Source organism: Pan paniscus, chromosome 1, assembly GCF_029289425.2.
Source record: "Pan paniscus chromosome 1, NHGRI_mPanPan1-v2.0_pri, whole genome shotgun sequence".
Lineage (NCBI taxonomy): Eukaryota > Metazoa > Chordata > Mammalia > Primates > Hominidae > Pan > Pan paniscus.
In genome coordinates, this window is record NC_073249.2 from 92,740,045 (window position 1) to 92,763,118 (window position 23,074).

Genomic DNA, 23,074 nt, shown 5'->3' on the forward strand with positions numbered 1-23,074 from the left:
CTTCAGGGCCCAGCGCCTCCCATCAGCCTCACCTCTCTGCTCTGAAGTTTCATCCTCAACTTTTCTGCCCTGATTGACTGATTACAGCTTGGAGCCTGAAGTCAGACAGACCTGTTCCCATCCAGCTCCACCACTTGGCCAGGATATTATGCAAGTCTCTTAATCTTGAGCCTCAATTTCCTTAGCATACAAAACAGATAATGCCCATCTCGAAGGGTTATTGTGAAGAGTCAATGAAGTAACATAGGAAAACATGTTAAACCCAATACTGGGAGTATGATAGGGGCTCAATTCATATTAACTAAAATCTTCAAAAGGTGACCTGTGCTTTGGACATTTCCTTTGGCTCCAAGCCCTAGCTTAAGGCTTACTCTCTATTGTTATCTTCAGCATCTGTATTGCTTTTATTAAGTAATGACCTAAAACATACATGTGTTGTAATGAACATTTACACTGGCCAAGGAGGTTAATCATATTATTAGTAATCAGAATGATGGTGTGATGACAATACTAATTGCTGGCTGCTACAACCCTTCAAGAAACACAAAGTGCTTAAGAGAAGCCACTTTGATCATTTGAGATTGGGTTATGATCCTTTTTGACTTATGGTTTTCAATACTCATTCTCCTCTAAGATCTTGCCATGGGGGGTCTTGGGGAATCAAGGGCTGTGCAGAACCCATGGTTAGAGCTTCCCCAAGCTTTGTGTGTCTAGCCCACAGCACAAGAGGGGAGGAATGGGAGCCTGGAAGATAGGGGCGGGGTGGGGACGGAATGGGACTACCTCCCCCAGCCTTGGGAGCATCACCACCAGAGCGTGGATTAAAGTGAAGCATATGGAGTTAAGGTTAAGTGCCAAGAACAGCTCTTGGACATGAAGGCAGAACTGAGACCTGGTGTTTTCTGAGTGTTCCCCAGTCAGCTCAGAGGCTCATGTAGAAAAGGAAGGATGGAGGGAAGGCGTTTGGCAGGACTTGTCAGCAGCAAGGATTTCCACACCCAGAACTGGCAAGCTCCTCAGAGACTTAAGGATCCACCAGGGACTCTCACAGACACGGGAGAGGCTGGGGAGGAGGCTGCTGGCATCAGGAAGCTTGGAGACTTGACCTTGCCTACTCATGCCACTTTGGTTTTGTATTTTGAGTTTTTTTTTCTTTTGGGGGAGTAGGGGAGGGGGTGTTGGGAGCCTACCTAGATGGCCGAACACTATAAATCTTGACTCAAGGTCTTGCTTTCCCCTCTTTTATTTAAGAGCTGTATGGCCTTAGGGAAGTTATGCAACCCCTCTGCTACCTCCTGTGAGGTTTCGGTATATGTCTATTTCAATCGCTTAAAGTAGTGCAGAGCACACTGAGTGTCTGGTCAGTGGTGGGGTTTATTATTCTCTTCTTGCCAGATCCTAAATCTACCCTAAGGTTTCATTCACATCCTGAAGGATGTGACCAGAAAACACCATCAGACTCAGCAGGTGCCAGGGGGAGCCATAGGAAATTCTATTAGCTTCCTCCAGAGAACAGTCGTACCTTGGAATCTCTCAAAACTCACCTCTGCACCCTGCCCCATTTCCCAGCCCATTTTCCTAAGGTGAAGCAGAAGAGATCCTGATCAGATTGAGGTTTGACTGACGAGGAATTTCCAATTAGACAGGGAAGGAAAGGAGGTTGGAAGAGGAGTGGGGGCATCTGCTTCAGGGGAGGAAAGGAGAGAAGACTCCAGAATGTCAGCTGCCAGTTTAGAGACAGAGGGATGAGTAGGATAACCTATTCATGCAGATTCCAGGTGAGCTTGGATCTACTCACTGCCCTATTCACCTTAATTTCCAGAGACACTCTCAGTTCAGGCCAGAATGTGTGCCTCCAAGCTCCCACCCCTAACTGCCTGTCTGTCAGTTTACATCCCTGGCACTGAGCATTCCCTGGGAAAGGGAGAGCGAGAGACCAGATGATTTGGTGCCAGGAGTGGGAGGTGCCAGGATTCTTATAACCTGAAGTGTCTAGGGTTCCCTGACTTTCTGACATCCACAGCCTCTTTTTGCTGCATCCCATGGGTTCTATGGGTTCTCACTGCTCAAAGTACGGTCTGCGGACCGGCAGCAGCAGCATCACCTAGGAGCTTGTTAGAAGTGCAGAGTCAGCTGGGCGCGGTGGCTCACGCCTGTAATCCCAGCACTTTGGGAGGCCGAGGCAGGCGGATCACGAGGTCAGGAGATCGAGACCATCCTGGCTAACACAGTGAAACCCCGTCTCTACTAAAAATACAAAAAATTAGCCAGGTGTGGTGGCGGGTGCCTGTAGTCCCGGCTACTTGGGAGGCTGAGGCAGGAGAATGGCGTGAACCCGGGAGGCGGAGCTTGCAGTGAGCTGAGATTGCACCACTGCACTCCCGCCTGGGCAAAAGAGCAAGACTGTGTCTCAAAAAAAAAAAAAAAAAAAAGAAGTGCAGAGTCTTGGTTGGGCGCGGTGGCTCACGCCTGTAATCCCAGTACTTTGGGAGGCCAAGGCGGGCAGATCACTTAAGGTCAGGAGTTTGAGACCAGCCTGGCCAACATAATGAAACCCCATTCCTACTAAAAATACAAAAATTAGCCAGTCATGGTGATGGGTGCCTGTAGTCCTAGCTACTTGGGAGGCTGAGGTGGGAGAATTGTCTGTACCTGGAGGTTGCAGTGAGCTGAGATCATGCCACTGCACTCCAGCCTGGGTGACAGAGTGAGACTCTGTCTCAAAAAATAAATAAATAAATAAATAATAGAAGTACAGAGTCTTAGGTCCCCCAAATCCCACTGAATCAGAATCTGTATTTTAAAGAGACCTTCAGATCATTCCTATTCGCATTAGAGTCTGAAAATCACCAACATAGATTTTTTTTTTTTTTAAGTCTTCAGGCAACTCAGTATATGAGAAAGTGCTATGGATTAGGAGTCAGGGGGCAGGGCAGCTAACTCACCATCTGTCTCTGGTCAAGTCATTTTCCCTGTCTGAGCCTCCTCTGGAAAGTGAGGAAGCAACTCCAGACAAATCCTCACATGCCCTCCAGACCTCACAGCCTAATAAGTTCTCACTGAGACTACTGCACACTAACTCCACCAGAGATGGAGAGCCAGGCCCGGGTCACGTAACCCTGTTCACAGGCAGTCCTAAGCACCCAGGAACCTCCCAATGCCCTGGCCCACCAGGAGCAGGTCCCATGTGCTGCATCCCCAAGGCAGCCTCTCCCAGTCCCTTTGCATATTGTTTCATCTTCCATTAGTTATAGTGGAAACCAGCATTTTGCACCATCCAGAAGGCTTTCTGTTCCATCCAGAAGGCTTTAGAGCTTAGACATTTTTTTCTCTTTTCCTATATCAGGCAAGTCTATCTCACTAGGGCTCATTCCATAAACTCCCCACCCTTCTCAGCGGAGAACCACAAGATTCCCGGTTCCTGTCCATGGTTCACCAATTCAACAAATATCTATAAAGCACCTTTGAGTACGAGGTCCTGTGCTACGATGGGATCTGGGGAGCCAGCAGAGGAGAACAAGACAGCTAGGGTTGCTGATCTCGGAGCTGACACTCTGAGCGGGATACAGATGTTCAACAAAGAAGACACTATCTAAAAGTCCATTACCGTTCATTCATTCGATCAGCAATCATTTATTGAACACCTATTTTGTGCCATGCCCTTGGGACTGGCAAAAAAAAGCCCATAAAAATTCCTGCTCGTCTGGGCATAGTGGCTCACACCTGTAATCCTAGCACTTTGGGAGGCGGAGGCAGGCGGATCACCTAGGTTGGTCAGGAGTTCAAGACCAACCTAGCCAACAGGGCGAAACCCTGTCTCTACTAAAAATACAAAAATACGCTGGGCATGGTGGTGGGCACATGTAATCCCATCTACTCAGGAGGCTGAGGCAGAAGAATCGCTTGAACCTGGGAGGCAGAGGTTGCAGTGAGCCGAGATCTCACCACTACACTCCAGCCTGGGTGACAGAGCGAGACTCCATCTCAAAAAAACAAACAAACAAAAAAACCAAATTCCTGCTCTTCTCAAATGTGAAATTGTTTGAAATACAGTAAAGGCAGCCAGGTGCAGTGGCTCACACTTGTAATCCCAGCACTTTGGGAGGCCAAGGTGGGCGGATCAGGAGGTCAGGAGTTCGAGACCAGCCTGGCCAACATGGTGAAACCCCATCTCTACTAAAAATAAAAAATAAAAAAAATTAGCTGGGCGTGATGGCATGCACCTGTAATCCCAGCTACTCGGGAGGCTGAGGCAGGAGAATTGCTTGAATCTAGGAGGCGGAGGTTGCAGTGAGCCGAGATCACCCCATTGCACTCCAGCCTGGGTGACAGGGCGAGACTCTGTCTCAAAAAAAATAAAAAAAGAAAGAAAGAAAGAAAAAAAAGAAATACTGTAAAGGCACAGGTATGTGTATATGCCACCTCCTTCCCACTCAAGATTTAGAATGAGCCCATGATTAATTACATTTCCTTTTGTCTCCTCTTGGGAAAAACTCCAATCCTGTTAAGCCCTAAGAAGAGATCTCATTCTCTATCTAAATCCCCCAGCAGGGGCAGGATATAGGACCCTTTGCACTTCTCTCCATCTATATAAGTAGCTCAGCTGGAAGCCCTGAGTCCGAGTCAGCCCTGGGCAGCGGGGAGGTCCCCAGAGGAGGCTGGGCCCTGTCTGGGTATGGGGAAGCTTGCTGCCTCTGGTTCCCTTTTCTCCCCTTCACTGGCAACCTCTTGTCCCTTCCCTTTTCTCTCTTTCTTTCCTGACCCTCTCCCTTCCTTCCTTCTTTCCCTCCATTTTTCCTTCCTCTTTCACTGTCCTCCCCTCTGCCTCCTTCCTTCCCTTCCTCTTAAGTGGTGACCATTTCCCCAAGGCCCAGACACAGCCCATCTCGCCGGAGTGGACCATGCACTGCAGCTGCTTGGCTGAGGGCATCCCAGCCAACTCCGGCAACTGGATCTCAGGTGAGCTTCTTGGCCGGGCCTACCCCCTATTCCAACGGTGGCCTAGGGCAGGGCCTCCAGAGCCCTCACTCTCCCCTCTCCACCCAGGGTTGGCCTTCCCTGACTGGGCCTACAAAGCCGAGTCGTCCCCAGGCTCCCGGCAGATCCAGCTGTGGCACTTCATCCTGGAGCTGCTGCAGAAGGAAGAGTTCCGCCATGTCATCGCCTGGCAGCAGGGAGAGTACGGGGAATTTGTCATCAAGGATCCAGATGAGGTGGCCCGCCTCTGGGGCCGCAGGAAATGCAAACCACAGATGAATTATGACAAGCTGAGCCGGGCCCTCAGGTGAGAGGAGGCGGCTGACATGGCCAAAGAGGGGGGATTTCAAGGAAAAGGGCCGTGGTTTCTGGCACCCCTGCTGATTCCCACCCCTCCAAGGCTTGGGAAGTGTCCTGGCCTGTGGTGAGCAGCCTAGTGGTTCTCAGGGAACAGCTTAGGGTCAGCCCGGCTAGGGAGGAGAATGTGACTGGGTCCCTGACTCTATTCTCTGACTGCTGGGCCAACTCTATTCTCAACTTCGAATTCTCCAGATATTACTACAATAAGAGGATCCTGCATAAGACCAAAGGCAAAAGGTTCACATACAAGTTCAACTTCAGCAAGCTCATCGTAGTCAACTATCCTTTGTGGGAAGTGCGGGCGCCGCCATCCCCCCACTTGCTGCTGGGGGCCCCTGCCCTGTGTCGGCCAGCGCTGGTGCCCGTGGGTGTGCAGAGTGAGGTAAGAGCGGAGGTGGCCCCTGTCTCAGGGCTCCACCAGGTCCTGCCCCTCTGCCCAGGAGGCTCCCCACCCTCCTCTTTGCCTCTGGGGCCCATCAGCCTCCAGTTTTCTTCTCCTCCTGCATCCTAGACCCTGAGTGCCCCAGAGGCAGGGGTATTAACAATCCAGGTGGTACAGGACCCACCTGTGAGAAAGGGTGGCTCCTTCTGTCCTAGGCGCCACTCCTTTAGGGGTGGATCAGAGGGAAGGGCCCACGGCATCTGAGACTGTAGGCAGCCGTGGCAGTGGGCTTTTAACAATGGGTATGAGAGGCCAGGTGTGGTGGCTCATGCCTGTAATCCCAGCACTTTGGGAGGACAAGGTGGACGGATCATTTGAGGTCAGGAGTTCGAGACCAGCCTGGACAACGTGGCAAAACCCCATCTCCAATAAAAATATAAAAGTAGCTGGGCATGGTGGCACATGTCTGTAATCCCAGCTACTAGGGAGGCTGAGGCAGGAGAATCGCTTGAACCCAGGAGGCAGAGGTTGCAGTGAGCCAGGATGGCGCCACTGCACTCCAGCCTGGGTGACAGAGCAAGACTCCAACTCAAAAAAAAAAAAAAATCGGTATGAGAGTATTTCATTGTTTTAGCAACTGGCTAACAGTACCAGAGTGTACTGGAGGATACATGCCAAGGAGAGCCCATCACACCTCACACCTACCTCTCACCCCTCAGCTCCTGCACAGCATGCTATTTGCCCATCAGGCCATGATGGAGCAGCTGACAGGACAGCAGACCCCCCGAGGGCCACCAGAGGCCTCTGGGGATAAGAAGGGGAGCAGCAGCAGCGTCTACCGTGAGTGCTCAAGGCTGGGAGGGCCCAGGGGATCTTAGCCAGAGGAGGGAGGGCCCTCCTGGCTGAGTACATGGCTGAGGGGGCATGAGACAAGGGATACTATGTAACTCATTCATTCATTCGACCAACATTTATTGAACACCAGCTATTTACTAAGTGCGGGGGTTCAGAGATGAAAGGCTCAAGAGGCTCAGAACCTAGTGAGGAGCAGAGATGGGATTACTGCCAGCGACTGCTGCTGGCATTCAGGTAAGCACTAGGTGCTGTACATTCAGGCCCAGAGAAGGAACTGGGGCTTCCCAGAGGACACAACACTGGGGCAGGTGAAGGAGGTGGGAAAAGATGCCTAAGCAGAGGGAATAGCATTTATTTATTCTTTTTTTTTTTTTTTTTGAGACGGAGTCTCACTGTTGCCCAGGCTGGAACACAGTGGCAGGATCTCAGCTCACTGCAGCCTCTGCCTCCCGGGTTCAAGTGATTCTCACGCCTCAGCCTCCTGAGTAGCTGGGACTACAGACATGCACCACCACGCCCAGCTAATTTTTGTATTTTTAGTAGAGACGGGGTTTCACCATGTTGGCCAGGCTGGTCTCGAACTCCTGACCTCAGGTGATCCAGCCGCCTCAGCCTCCCAAAGTGCTGGGATTACAGGTGTGAGACACCACACCCAGTCAGAAATAGCATTTATAAAGCAAAAAGCTGTGAACAAGTGTAGCAAATCTGGAGAACAGCTGGTAGTTTGCTGTTGGAGAGCAAGTCTTGTGATGGGGTGGGAACAAGCAGGACGGATGAGAGACAGGGCTGGCAAGGCAAACAGGTGTCAGGCCACAGAGGCCTCACAAGCCATGCTAAGGGAGCAGGACTTTCTCCTGTGGGCAGGAGGGACTGGGAGGGAGATCCATGGTCAGACTTTCATTTTATTTTACTTTATTTTATTATTTTTTGAGATGGCGTTTTGCTCTTGCTGCCCAGGCTGGAGTGCAATGGCACAATCTTGGCTCACTGCAACCTCCGTCTCCTGGGTTCAAGCGATTCTCATGCCTCAGCCTCCCAAGTAACTGGGATTACAGGCATGCGCCACCACCTTGGCTAATTTTGTATTTTTAGTAGAGACCAGGTTTCTCCATGTTGGTCAGGCTGGTCTTGAACTCCTGACCTCAGGTGATCCGCCTGCCTCGGCCTTCCAAAGTGCTGGGATTACAGGCGTGAGCCACCGCGCCTGGCCAGACTTTCATTTTATAAAGATGACTGTGTGTGTGTAGAGTTTGGGTTGGAGGAAGCATAAGACTGGAGTTGGGAGGCTTTTGAAGATAATCTAGGCAGGAGATGATGGGGCGGTAACCAAGACAAGGGCCATGGGATGAAGAAGGAGGCTCAGCTGGAGAGAGATTGGGAATATAGGGTTCATTCACTCATTCACTCACTCATTCATTTCTTCTTTCAACAGATGCTTAATGACCTCCTGTTTAATTTGCCAGGCACTGTCCTAGGGGCTAGGAAGCCAATGTGAGCAACACTGCCTTTATAGGACTTATAGGCAAGGGGGGTGCAGATATTCAACTAATGATCGATAAGTGATTATAACTGTGCTAACTGCTGCAGAGGAGAAGTGCAGGGTGCCGAGGGCATCAGGGAAGACTTCCTTGACAAAGTGACACTTGAGATGACACCCAAAGTGTACGTGAGTGTCAGCTTAGCTCAGAGGGAGTAGGGAGAGCATGGCGAGCGAGAGAATAGTGTGTGCAATGGCCCTGGAACAGAGGGCGAGCGAGAGAATAGTGCGTGCAATGGCCCTGGAACAGAGAGACTGGGAGAAGGCCAGTGCAGAAACACATGGCCAATGAGTGGGAGAAGAGGTGGAAATGGAGGCAGACATCAGCTCTTACAGAGGCTGTGAGCTGGGAACTGACAGTATCAGATTTTCTGTGAAAAAGATCACAGAGACACTCGGCCAAACCAAGGCTCTTGTGCAGAGGTCAAAGAATTGCCCCTCTACTCCAGCCAATTTCATGGAAGAAGGATCCATGGCCTTCACCCCACCCCTGAGCTGCTGGGGGCCCAAGCTCTGCACCCCTGGGAGTGCAGCTGAGGCCATGGGTGTGGGGTGCTCCAGGGCCTGCTGGGACTCGCTGGGCCTGGTCTGGCAGCCTGGAGCTAAATAGCACCTGAACAGTCCTCCCTGTTTCTCCACCCCCACCCACCCCGTCCCAGCTCTGGGAATGCCTTGGGCAGAGAGCTTCTCTCTTTAGGAAACTATAAGGGAAAGAAAAAAGTGTTCCCTCTCCAGGTGGATAGTGTTAGAAAAAAAAAAAGAAAGAAAGAAAGAAAGAAAAAAGTGTTCCCTCCCAAGCCCCACTTGGAGTGGGCTATTTTGCACCTCCCTCCCCTCTGCAGGCAAACACACATGCCCTGCCTATGCTTTGGCCCTAAGGGATGCTAAGCAGGTATAGGTCACCAGAAGATTGGAAGCAGCCACAGGCCCCACTTCTAGATTGAGATTCCAGAAGCCTGTGCCAGCCCCTCACCTCCACCCTCACTCAGAGCATTTGGTGCCAAGAAAGGAAGCTGCTTCCGGGAGTGCCAGGTCTATTGAGCCAGAGGCAGGGAGCTGCAGGGCCAGTGCTGGGAAAGGTTGGGAACCTGTGGGAGAATGAGAGGAGGACTCTTAGAAATAAAAATCTCTCTTCCACATGCCCTCAGGAGCCCCGAGGGACACAGCCTTCCCGTGCAACAGCAGTCTCCACCTCATCTAAGGACCCAAGGAAAAGGACAATGACCCAGAGAGAGGGTGCTCTGATAGGGGCCTCCACACTTGTTCTTCTAGAGGATCACTGTCACTGTTTTCTCCCTACATAGATCTGACTTCAGAAATATTCTTCTTATCAAATACACTGGACATATTAAGTAATAACTAATTTGTTTTTCCAGGTTTTTTTTTTTTTTTTTTTTTTTGAGACAGAGTTTCACTTTTGTTGCCCAGGCTGGAGTGCAATGGTGTGATCTTGGCTCACCGCAACCTCCGCCTCCCGGGTTCAAGCAATTCTCCTGTCTCAGCCTCTCGAGTAGCTGGGATTACAGATGCGTGCCACCACGCCCGGCTAATTTTTGTATTTTTAGTAGAGACGGGGTTTCATCACATTGGTCAGGCTGGTCTCGAACTCCTGATCTTAGGTGATCCGCTCGCCTCGGCCTCCCAAAGTGCTGGGATTACAGGCGTGAGCCACCACACCTGGCCTGTTTTTCCAGTTTTTATTCACTATAGCCCAACCAATGTGACTAAGTTGGGTTGATGCTTGTTCTTTTAGTTAAATGATGTGATCTTGCTAAGAAAAATGTGGAATTGCAGTTAGGCTTTTCGAAATACAGGAAGTGATGTGAAGTTCTATATAGTCATCTCCAAGGCCCCCAGCTGGGAGGCCCTATCATAGGGCCCTGGCAGGGTTGGCGAGGGAAAGAGGCAGGATTAGAAGGAGCAGGAAGAAGGAAGCCTTTTTGGAGGTGGAAAGTTATGGACCAGAGTGAGACAGAGAAGAAGGAGGCTGGGGCTCCCCATACCTGCCCTGGGCCTCCCGTCATGCACTCTGCAGGGCCTCTTCTTACCCATGACACAGCTTAATCCAAGCTAGGAGAGGGGATTTTATGGATGAAGAAACAGAGGACTGCAAATTTAAATGACAAGGCCAAGGCCACACAACCAGTTCTTTGCCCGGCTAGACTGGAGGCCCTTGCTGCAGGGGCAGGGAGTGAAGAATGGATCCATTGAGATATAGCAGAGAATATCCTTCCCTTATTCACTGGACACATTTTTCTTGAGCACTGATTATGTCCAGACTGGGTAGATTCAAGGGAAAATAAAACAACTACAGCCCCTGCCCCCAAAGAGTTGGGCTCACAGACATTAAATAAAAAGCACACAAATGACTACATGACCCTAACTCAGCCGAGTGCCCTTGGAGGAGAGGTTCATGGAGGGATGAGAGCAGGCAGCAGGCACTCTCGCCTAGGCTAGGAGTCTCAGAAGTCTTCTCCAAAGAGTGAAATTTATGATGAGGCCTAAAGAAAAGCAGAAAAGGGGCTGTGCGCAGTGGCTCATGCTTGTAATCCCAGCACTTTGGGACGCCAAGGCAGGTGGATCACCTGAGGTCAGGAGTTCGAGACCAGCCTGACCAATATGGTGAAACCCTGTCTCTACAAAAAAATACAAAAATTAGCCGGATGTGGTGGCATGCACATGTAGTCTCAGCTACTCGAGAGGCTGAGACAGGAAAATTGCTTAAACCCGGGAGGCGGAGATTGCAGTGAGCCAAGATCACGCCACTGCACTCCAGCCTGGGCTACAGAGCAAGACTCTGTTTAAAAAAAAAAAAGAAAAGAAAAAAAAGAAAAAAGAAAAGAAAAGCATAAAAGGAAGGGCAAGCCTGGCAACATGGCGAGACTCAATCTATACAAAAAACACAAAAATTAGCCAGGCATGGTGGCACACGCACCTGTAGTCCCAGCTACTCAGCAAGCTGAGGTGGGAGGATCGTTTGAACCCAGGTGGGGTTCAAGCCTACACTGCAGCCTGGGTGACAGAGAGAGACTCTCTCTCAAAAAAATAAGACAGAAAGAAAAGGAAGGGCAGTGGGGCGAGGAAGAGACTTCCAAGCAAGAAACAAGAAGGGCTGGGAAATGGGAGGAGCAAGGAGCATCTGTGAGAGGTTGGGCTCCCTTGACCCTTTCTCTCTTTCTTTCTCTAGGACTTGGCTCTGCCCCAGGCCCCTGCCGGCTGGGCCTTTGCTGCCATTTGGGGAGCGTCCAAGGCGAGCTGCCTGGTGTTGCCTCCTTCACTCCTCCCCTCCCGCCCCCTCTGCCCTCCAACTGGACCTGTCTCTCGGGGCCCTTCTTGCCTCCTCTCCCGTCAGAGCAGCAGCTCCCAGGGGCTTTTAAGCCAGACATCCTGCTCCCAGGACCTAGGAGCCTCCCAGGGGCCTGGCATTTTCCAGGGCTTCCTCTCTTGGCAGGGCTGGGACAGGGTGCGGGTGAGAGGCTTTGGCTCTTGTCCCTCAGGCCCGAGGGGCTGGAAGTAAAGCCTGCTCCCATGATGGAGGCAAAGGGATGCCTGGATCCCAGGGAGGTCTTCTGCCCAGAGACCTGCAGACTCAAAACTGGGGAGGAAAGCCTTACTTCCCCCAATCTGGAGAACCTCAAAGCAGTGTGGCCCTTGGATCCTCCTTAACTGGAGAGGAAGGTGGGAAGTTGGGGAGGAGTCCTCCAAAGTCCATCTCTCCTCTTGCCCACCGCCTCTGGGTTAGCCCCTTCCCCTGGCTGGACATGGGCTGAAATTGCAGGATTTGAAGGGGTGGAGTTGGACCCAAGGTGGGGAGCATTGCAGGGAAGGTGTGAATGTGGAAATGGGAAAAACCAAGACAGGGTGCCCCTCCTCTTTCACCATATTGCTAAGCAGACTAAGGAGACATTCCTAATCTCAACTTTTCTTCAGGGAGACGAGAAGAAAGTTTCTATAATTTCCATCCTGCCCACATGGGGAAAATTAAGGGTCTAGCCTGGGGAGAGGACAGGGGTGGTTGTGTTCCCTGAGTCTTGTCTGGGGCCCATCTCCCTATTCCAGGCTAAGGTCTCCAGTCCCTTTCTCACCCCTCCATGCAACTTCTCTCCCATCCCTCTGATTTCTAAGACCCTGGAAACCCCTGTCCCATGCAGGCACTTCCTCCTCTCTCCATTTCCCCAGGACCCAGGCAGGTGGGGTAGGGAGACACTGGCCTTCTCTGCTCTGTAATACTCCACTGTGACCATGAATAAAATGCCCTTGCAAACTGTCCTCTGGCTGACCACCCCCCCCTGCAGTGGACCCCCATCCTCCCACTGTGCTCCTCCTGCGTTCTGGACTGGTGTGATGGGAAAAGGCCCGAGCAGGAGTTTGGAGGAGGACCTGAGGCCTGGAGTGGAGCTACACATCCCACCAGCCACTCTCTTCCCTCCTGCCAGCATCTCCTCTCAGACAAAAAGGCTGGAAGGAAGCCAGGGCATGAGGAGCTTCCTGGGCACAGTGGGAAACCCGCCTCAAGGGAGGAACTTCAGACTACAGCAGGGGTCCTTAAAGAACGGCCCTCAGATCCCTGTGGACCACCTTGGAGCAGAAGGGTTGGGTGAGGAGGAGGAGGAGGATGCTGTCAGGGGCCCCTTTTCCTCTACACCCCAGGCCCTAAGAATGCCAAGCAGAGCAGCAGTGAGGCATCAGGTGCCTGGGAAGTAGGGGACATGTGACAGAGAGGGTCTTTTGCCCAAACAAGGACATGCCAACAGAGAGGGGTGCCCCAGGAGCCATGACTGTTGATCCCATCACCCTACTGTCAATAGGCTGCCAATTACAAGCCTAGGATTTGTCCCCACTCCCTTTCTATGACATGGAGCATGGACTCGTGTGGCACAGAGGGCCCCTTTACTCAATGTTTGCCCCTGTTCCTCAGTCCCAGGAGTTGGTGCATCCCTCTCAGGGACGCCCTGAGCACGTGCTTCTGCAGCCTCTCAGCCCTTCTTAGTGGCATATGCATGGCCACAGGGCCACACATGGAACTGGGAAAGGAGAGACCCAGAGGGGGGCAGGATGGGCCCTCGCTCCTCAGGAAGGTGGTGATGGACACAGCACACAGGTCCTGGGTTTCCAAGCTGGATCTAGGCCAGGAGAAAGGATCTATGAGAGTTCTTCATCTCAGTCTCCCTCCTTCATGCCAGATGCCAAGAAAGTGGGGACCACAGAGTTTCTCTCCTGAGAGTTCCCAGCGCTACAATGAAAACTACTTCTCACTTGCCCCCAAAGCCACAGGCCCATCCCTGGCCCTGCAGGAAGGACGAGCCCCCAGGGGCTTTCCCATCACCCTACCCAGTTCTGGGAGACAAAGAGCTAGTGTTGTCTGCTCCAGCATAAGGAACTGGATGGTTTTGTCATGGGGTTTGGGCCCTGTTCAGAGAGACCAGCTCCTGGGACAGAATTGTTCTCCTTCATGGGGATCCTCACATGCCCCTCTGCCAGACCCCACTGCCTCTTCACTGCTTTGTGGTATCTGTGACCCTCATGTCTCAGGCAATGGGAAATGCCTCGAGGTCACTCTTCTAAAATTTCTCTTTGGAGTAGGTGAACCTGGGAGACTAAAAGCTCAGCCCCAGAGGACTTACATTTCCAGGTGGTGCACTCTGCGTCTAGGCAATAGATTCGAGTGGAGCAGACTTTTTCAACCTTGGCACTGTTGTTATTTTCGGCTGCATAATTCTTTGTTGTGGGCGGCTGTCCTGTGCATTCCTGAGCGTTTAGCAGCATCTGGGTCCCCTACTCAGTAGATTCCAGGAGCACCCTCCCCCACCCGGTTAGGACAACCAGACTGTCTCCAGACATTGGTAAATGTCTCCTGGGGAGAGGGGAGAAACTGCTCCCAGTGGAGAACCACTTAAGTAGAGAAAGGCTTCAGCAAATCCAGATGTTCTGGCAAAGATGGGAACCAGGTTCCTCGGACTCAGAAGACTGTTGGTCTCCACAAGGCAAGAGTGCCCTCTGGTGGCCAGAGTCAGTACCGGCGGTCGAGAGGAGCTCAGAGCCCCGGCCTAGGCTGGGTGCAGAGCCCACAGCCGACTCTGAGGTGAAGGGGTGATGCCCACCTTGGAATCCTCTGAGAGGAGGAAGAGAGTTGCAGAATGAAAGCATTTTGTGAGAACCTTCCCATTTCAAACCCCCTTAGCAAATCATGGACTATCCACCAAAGGCGTACAGGTCTAACGTAGCAACACACTCTGCAGCCTGTTTGTTTCTGGTGCAACCAGGTGACAGCACATCCTCTGGCCATCTGTGACTGTGACTGTCAGCCTCATCTGGGGATAGAATGCTATGAATGCTCAGTCTTCTTCCAGGACAGTGGACACCGGGCCGAGACACAGCAGAGTCAGCTCACCTGCCAGCCCTGCTCCTGGGCACTCGGCTCCACTGTACCAAAGGCACGTGCAGATACACACCTGGGCCTCGGGAGTTTCAGGGAGTCAGGCTCCCAGGCTGCACTGTTAGGAATCAGAAGGGACCTTTGAGAGCATCAAGTTCAAGTCCCGTAACTTCACAAGCCCAGAGAGAAGAAGGTACTTGTTCAAAACCAAACAAGAGAAGAATCAAATGTAGAACATACATTTCCTAATTATCACTTAATGTTCTTTCCATTTCACCATGACCACTCAATTACAGAATTGAAAATCCCTTATAAATGAGTATATATGTGAAGAGAAAAGTTTTAAAATTTATTCCTGAGTGATTTGTTTATTTATTCGTTTGTTTATTTTGAGACACGATCTCACTTTGTCTCGCAAGTTGGACTGCAGTGGCATGATCTCGGCTCACTGCAACCTCCATCTCCTGCGTTCAAGTGATTCTACCACCTCAACCTCCCAAGTAGCTAGGATTACAGGTGCGGGCCACCATGCCAGGCTAATTTTTGTATTTTTACAAATACAAAATTTGTCTCAAACTCCTGACCTCAGGGGATCTGCCCACCTTGGCCTCCCAAAGTGCTGGGATTACAGGCGTGAGCCACCGTGCCCGGCCCGCCTTGGAGATTTAAAAACAAAAACAAAAGCAAAGTATTTGCTGTCCTGAGTTGTTGGTGAGAGTGAGGACGATCCCCGTCCTCCCCCTTTCATTCCCTAATGAAGACCCTGACCCAGGGGGAAGAAAAAAATTCAAGCACCATATAAATATTTTATACATAAGATTTCAGTGCTCCACATCTTGTCCCACGGGAAAGTCTTCAGGGGCCATAACATGCATGGAGCTGTCATCTGCTATAACAACGCCTTCTTCTGGAATACCTCGTGAATGACCTGCCTGAGGCAATCCTGATTGTGCCCAAATAGACATGGATAATATTATACATGCTGCTCCATAACACAATATTTCATGGATGTCTTCCCAATTAAATATATAAAAATAAACAGTCATGCATTGCTTAATGACAGGGATACATTCTGAAAAAATGCATTGTTAGGCAATCTTTGAACAAACATCATAGGGTATATTTACCCAAACCTAGATGGTACAGGCTTCCACACACCTAGGCTGCACATGGCCTATTGCTCCTAGGCTACAAACCTTACAGCATGTTACTAAATACCATAGGCAGTTGTAATACAGTGATAAGTACTTGTGTATCTAAACACAGAAAAGATACAGTAAAAATACAGCACAAGAGGTAGAAAACGGTACACCTGTAGAGCACATTTTGCCATGAATGGAGCTTGGAGGACTGGCAGTTGCTCTGGATAGGTCGGTGAGTCAGTGTTGAATGAATATGAAGCCTGAAGATATTACTGTACACTGTATAAACACTATACACTTAGGCTACACTCAATTGATTTAAAAGATTTTTTTCTGCAATAATAACCTTAGCTTACTGTAACTTTTTTACTTTTTATTTTATTTTATTTATTTTATTCATCTATTATTTTTATTTTTATTTTTATTTTTTAGAGACAGAGTCTTGCTCTGTGGCCCAGACTGGAGTGTAGTGGCACGATCTCGGCTCACTGCAACCTCCGCCTCCCCAGTTCAAGCCATTCCCATGCCTCCCAAGTAGCTGGGATTACAGGAGCATGCCACCATGCCTGGCTAATTTTTTGTATTTTTAGTAGAGACAGTGTTTTGCCATGTTGACCAGGCTGTTCTTGAACTCCTGACCTCAGGTGATCCGCCTACCTTGGCCTCCCAAACTTTTTTACTTTAAAAGCTTTAATTTTTTTTTTTAACCTTTAGACTCTTTTGTGGTAACACTTAGTTTAAGACACAAATACACTGCACAGATGTACCAAAATATTTTTTCTTTATATCCTTATATGTAAGGATATCATCTCTATTCTATAAGCTTTTTTCTATTTAACAACATTTTTTAATTTATTACTTTTTAAACTTTTTTGTTAAAAGCTAAGACACAAGCGCACACATTAAGACACAAGCACATGGGCTGGGCGCAGTGGCTCACACCTATAATCCCAGCACTTTGGGAGGCCAAGGCAGGCGGATCACAAGGTCAGGAGATCGAGACTATCCTAGCTAACATGGTGAAACCCATCTCTCCTAAAAAATACAAAAAAATTAGCCAGGCGTGGTGGTGAGAGCCTGTAGTCCCAGCTACTCGGGAGGCTGAGGCAGGAGAATGGCATGAACCTGGGAGGCGGAGCTTGCAGTGAGCGGAGACAGTGCCACCGCACTCCAACCTGGGCGACAGAGAGAGACTCCATCTCAAAAAAAAAAAAAAAAGACACAAGCATGTGGCCTGAGTGGTGGCTCATGCCTATAATCCCAGCACCTTGGGAGGCCAAGGTGGGAGGATCACTTGAGCCCACGAGTTCCAAACCAGCATGGGCAACACAGGGAGACCTCTTCTCTATAAAAAATTTTTTAAAAAAATTAGCTAGGCCTGGTGGCATATGCCTGTGGTCCCAGCTACTCAGAAGGCTGAGGTTGGAGAATAGCTTGGGCCTGGGAGTCAAGGCTTCAGTAAGTTGTGATCGCCACTACACTCTAGCCTGTGTGACAGAGTGAGACTCTGTCTCAAAAACCAAACCAACCAACCAAACAAAGACACAGACACACACAAGCACAGGCCTACACACAGGGTCAGGATCGTCAGTGTCACTGTCTCCCACCTCCACATCTTGTCCCACAGGAAAGTCTTCAGGGGCAATAACATGCAAGGGGCTGTTCATCTGCTATGAGAACAACACCTTTTGGAAAACCTCCGGAAGGACTTGCCTGAGGCTGTTTTACAGTTAATTTTTTTGAATAAGTGGAACGAGAACACTGAAATAATGATTTAAACATGTAGTACAGTAAATACATAAGCCAATAACATAGCCATTTATTATCATTATCAAGTATTAGGTACTGCACACAATTGTATGTGCTATACTTTTATATGACTGGCAGTGCCATAGGTTTGTTTACACCAGCATCACCACAAACACATGAAAAATGTGGTGCACTATAACATTACAACAGCTACAATGTCATTAGGTGATAGGAATTTTTCAGCTCCATTATAATCTTATGGGACCACGCTGTTATGCAGCACATGACTGTATATACAGTTCAACAAACATTGATTAAATGCCTACTGTGTGCCAAACACCGCACTGCCAGGTGCTGAGAAGCAGAGTACCTGCCTTAAGACACTTTCATCTGTGCTGTGTCACACAGGTAGCCTGGCAGAAGTCAGTACGTTGCACAGAAGGCAAGCGAGCTTGCAGGTGGATGGGGGTGGGGAGGAGTAGGGGAGCAGCCAGGAGGGGCGGCTCTGCAGGAGTTGTTTAGAAATCAACCTTTTTTTTTTTTTTTTTTTTTACTGAGATGGAATCTCACTCTGTCACCCAGGCTGGAGTGCAGTGGCACAATCTTGGCTCACTGCAACCTCCGCCTCCCAGGTTCAAGCGATTCCCATGCCTCAGCCTCTCAAGTAGCTGGGATTACAGGAGCCCACCACCACGCCTGGCTAATTTTTTTTTCTTTGTATTTTTAGTAGAGATGGGGTTTCACCATGTTGGCCAGGCTGGTCTCAAACTTCTGACCTCAAGTGATCCACCCACCTCCCGCCTCCCAAAGTGCTGGGATTACAGATGTGAGCCACCACGTCTGGCCCTGAAATGAACGTACTTTAAAATGCCTAAAAATAAATCTTAAGAAGCCATTTGTAATTCCCCAATGGAGAAAGCCAGGCGATATGTGTTTATAAAGTTATCATAACACATATACAATTCTGTGGTCACTTTTTTCCATCTAATTATTTAATAAACACTTCAGTTATTTGCAGCTGATGTTGATCATCTTAACCATAGCAAATATCCTTTCATGTTGATTCACATATATTTAGCCACTACCCTTTTGGTGATCTTTTAGGTTGTTTCTTGTTATTTGCTTTACAGATAAAAATGGTTTTGAAACTTTTGTCTGTGGTTATAATCTTTTTTTTCTTTCCTTATATTAATTCCTTGAGATAAATTCTCAGGAGTGAAATTACTGGGTCAAAAATTACGACATTTTCCCAGCTACTCTGGAGGCTGAAGTGGGAGGATCGCTTGAGCCTGGGAATTGAAGCTGCAATAAGCCATGATTGCACTACTGCGCTCCAGCCTGAGTGACAGAATGTGACCCCATCACAAAAAAAAAAAAAAAATTACGACATTGTAATGGCTTTGGATACATATTGCCCAACTATCCTCCAAAAGATTATCACAGTTTTAAAAAATCACATTTAGGCCGGGCACAGTGACTCATGCCTATAATAGCAACACTTTGGGAGGCCGAGGTGGGAGGATCACTTGAGCCCAGTAGTTCAAGACTAGCCTGGGTAACATAGTAATACCCCATTTCTACAAAAAAATAAAATAAAATAAAATAAAGTAAAAAATTAGCCAGGGGTGGTGGTGTATGTCTGTACTCCCAGATCCTGCAGTGAGCCATGATCATGCCACTGCACTCCAGCCTGGGTGACAGAGCAAGACCTTGTTTCAAAAAATAAAAGTTACATTTATACACCATTCGCTACAAGCCATGCTGTCCTAAGTGCTTTGCATACATTAGCTCAATCAATACTCATAACAGCTTTGCACTATTATAATCCCTTTTTTTTTTTTTTTTTTTTTTTAGTTTTTTTTTTTGGTAGGAATGGGATCTCAGTATGTTGCCCAGGCTGGTCTCAAACTCCTGGCCTCAAGAGACCCTCCTGCCCCAGCCTCCCAAAGTGTTGGGATTACAGATATGAGCCACCACACTTGGCCTTTAATCTCATTTTACAGATGAGGAAATTAAGGTCTAAACAGGTAAAATAACTTGCTCAAGGCCACATTCCTGGCAAGCAGCAGAGCCAGGGTTCAGACCTAAGCAGTCTGGCTCTACAGTCTCTGCTCAAGTGCCGGCCTCTGATGCCAACAGCAAAAGACAAGTCCTCGGAACCTCAGCAACTGTGGCCTTTCTCCACCTTTGGCCACTTTTACCAATAAGAGTACGGTTATGTCATCACTGTCCTCTTTGGTATGTCTTCAAATAGCTGGTGAGGGCAACCGAACGTTTTTCTGCTCATTTGCTACTTATAATTTGGCCTCTCCTGTTTTAAAATTAGGAACAAGGACCACCTCACTAACACAATATTGAAAAGATATTTTGGCCGGGCGCGGTGGCTCACGCCTGTAATCCCAGCACTTTGGGAGGCCGAGGCGGGTGGATCACGAGTTCAGGAGATTGAGACCATCCTGGCTAACACGGTGAAACCCCATCTCTACTAAAAATACAAAAAATTAGCCGGGTGTGGTGGTGGGCGCCTGTAGTCCCAGCTACTTGGGAGGCTGAGGCAGGAGAATGGCGTGAACCCAGGAGGCGGAGCTTGCAGTGAGCCGAGATCGCGCCATTGCACTCCAGCCTGGGCGACAGAGAAAGACTCCGTCTCAAAAAAAAAAAAAGAAAAGAAAAGATATTTTAAATTAATATGACTGCCAGGTGAGGATGGAGGGAGGAAATAGGGATGGGTGAAGAAAGAGGAAGCAAAAAGGGGACAGAGTTCTTCAGAAGATTTTGAGGAAAAGGGGAAAGAAAATATTCCAATCACCAGGCTAGCCATCAATTACTTCATTTAGCATTGAAAAAATAAATGACTTTTATAGAACTCCCCTTTGGCTACTTGGGCTGAAAGCTGTAATTTCATTTGAAATTGTAATGCTGTAGCTAATTACTGACTGTTCGTAATTATTTCATTGTTTTATCCCAAACATTTCGGAGGCTCAGACCAGGCAGGGCAACCACAGGGGAAAACTGAGTGACCACCACCATAAATACCTGGAGGGTTCAGCCAGAAGAAAGCAAGCAACAGGTGAGACTGGGTTTTTGGGCATCCTAATGCCATGAGACCCACACAGCTCAGATACCATGGACCACTGCCAGGACTTAGCAATGGAGCCAGGGATATTGTCCAGTCCATCCATTTATTTTTTAGTTGCAGGTTCAAAGGCCCCTGAGGAGAGTTGTTCCAGGTCATCAGGAAAAGTAAAACCTATGTATGAACCCCTGAGTGTCAATCACACTCACTTTTCCTACCATCAACTTGCTGTGAACTGGTGGAGAAAATCTCCCAACTGCAAGACTTGTTGCTACCATAAACCCCTCCCTCTCCAACCTCATCTGGCCCTCACAAGCCTTTTGCTAGTCCTGGGTCAGCTCTCAGCATCTATTCTAAATCTTCCCCCACCCACATCCCACTCCCTTCATCTCCAAAGTCTACTGCAATTCCTTGGCCAGGCGCGGTGCCTCACACCTGTAATCCCAGCAGTTTGGAAGCCTGAGGCAGGTGGATCACCTGAGGTCAGGAATTCAAGACCACACTGACCAACATGGTGAAACCCCGTCTCTACTAAAAAATACAAAAATTAGCTGGGCATGGGGGCATATGCCTGTAATCCCAGCTACTTGGGAGGCTGAGGCAGGAGAATGGCTTGCAACCTGGGAGGCGGAGGTTGCAGTGAGCCAAGATCGCGCCATTGCACTCCAGCCTAGGCGACAGAGCAAAACTCCGTCTCAAAAAAACAAACAAAACAAAACAAATTAAAAAACAAAGTCTACTGTACTTCCTACTAGGGCTTCCTTTCCTTCCTCCAGTCCTTACTTCTAGTCTCAAGAATGGGTTGTTCCTGACCCAGTGATGTAACCCCTCCACCTGTACCAAACAAGGAAAGTCAAGCAGGTGTTAGCTCTTGTGCCAACTCCAGTTAATTGACTGGGACGCAACTAGGAAGCACATGGTCAAGAAGGATTCCAAGGTTGTGCTGGGGGCTTAGGAAGGAGAGTGGTGCCGTGTTTTTTCCATGACTTTCATAGTACTAAATCCAGTGACCACATTTTTGTCCTTATCTTATTTTGTCCTCTGGTTGTGACATCATGGACAGCCCTTTGTTCCATTAGCTGCCAATATCCATCCCTTCCCAGTTCTCTCTTTCCTAAGACTGTTGCTTTTCAAACTCATTTCTGGGCATTCCTCTGTATCCTCAACTTTGGGGTTCTCCAGAACACTGGTCCACAGCTTTGTGTATTTTACACATCCTTCCTAGAGAGTTTCCGTTTGGGCTTCTCTCTGTGCCTTAACCACCACCTAAATGCTGACTGCTCCTAGATCTGTATGACTAGCCCTGACCTCTGGCTCAAGCTTCAAGGTCATGGGTCCAAATGCCCACTGAGCATTGCTGCCTGGATGTCCCATAGGCATTTCAAACTTAGCATGTCCAAAATGGAACTCTTTGTCTCAACACCTGGTGCTGCCTTCCACTCTCCTTTTCTTTCTGTTCCTTGCTTTAGTTAATGACACCACAATACATCCAATTATACCAAAGCAGGAACCAGGGTGTCAGCCCATGCTGTCTTTTCCCTCACCGCCTATACCCAGTAGGTTGCCAGATCCGATCAGTTTCACCTTCTAAACATTTCCGAAATCTGCTTTCTCCTGGACAACTCTACACTGACTTAGTTTAGGCCCTATAGATAGTCTAATCTTGTCCCTTTCCAATCCATACTCCATATTGCTAGGGTGCTCTGTTTAAAATGCCAAACTGATCATCTAACTTAAAACTCTTCAATGGCTCCCCTGAAAGGAAAAAAAAAAAATCTCTCTATCCCCCTAGTGATGATAATTTATATGTACTATAATGTCATTTAAATAGATATAGACATAAAACTAGGTATAAATATATATTTATGGCACATAAAACTATAAAAGCAATGGCAATTTACCAATTAGAAACAAAACTATAAAGCCAATACATTTTAAAATAAAAACATTAATGTATTGTGACAGATGATGTTTGCTGAAACTAATTGCTGCACAAAATGTGATCGTGGAATGGAGAGTTCCAGCTCAGGGTCTCTGGAGTTTGGCACGCTGTGTAACGACTCACTTCTCCCACCACTTTTCTCTATTGGAACTTCTGCTCACCCTTTGTTCATTCAGCCTGCTGGGAGGACGTTTGGCCTCCTCCAGGCTCAAACGCATCATTTACATGTTAAGTCCTCCTCTGTTCTTTTCTAATTAGCTGAGACAATTAAAGCAGCACTACTTGGTGCCAGCTCATCACAAACACAAAGACGAATGCAGACACTGAAATCATTTGGCAATACAGGTTATAAAGTGCCACCCAGATGATCCAAACCATGATTATCTCATTTGTTTTTTATATTATCATTAAAAGTAAGACACAAAAGTTAACATTTTCCTAGAAAGTCCATGGACTTCAGATAAGACCTAAAGAGCCAGGCCCAAGCTCCCTACAACATGGGATCCAGGAGCTCATCACTGGACCCCACGCACTCACAGACACACTTCTGCAGCCACTTCCCAACACCCGCTTGGCACCCTGGTGGTACCAAATCGCTTGTGCTTCTGTGCTTTGGATGCCTGCTCATCCCTCCGACTGACAGGCCATGCCTGCCGTCTTCTTAGGCTAACTCCTCCT

General features: G+C 48.7%; 1 protein-coding gene across 1 annotated transcript; it reads left to right on the forward strand.

Moving 5' to 3' along the window:
* Positions 1-752: 752 nt before the first annotated feature.
* On the forward strand, positions 753-12,901 carry ETV3L (ETS variant transcription factor 3 like). Its single transcript, XM_055112978.3, has 4 exons — positions 753-5,284; positions 5,530-5,719; positions 6,439-6,559; positions 11,299-12,901. The coding sequence occupies exons 1-4, from the start codon at positions 4,902-4,904 to the stop codon at positions 11,775-11,777; spliced, it is 1,173 nt and encodes a 390-aa protein (XP_054968953.1). The 5' UTR covers positions 753-4,901; the 3' UTR covers positions 11,778-12,901.
* Positions 12,902-23,074: the final 10,173 nt, after the last annotated feature.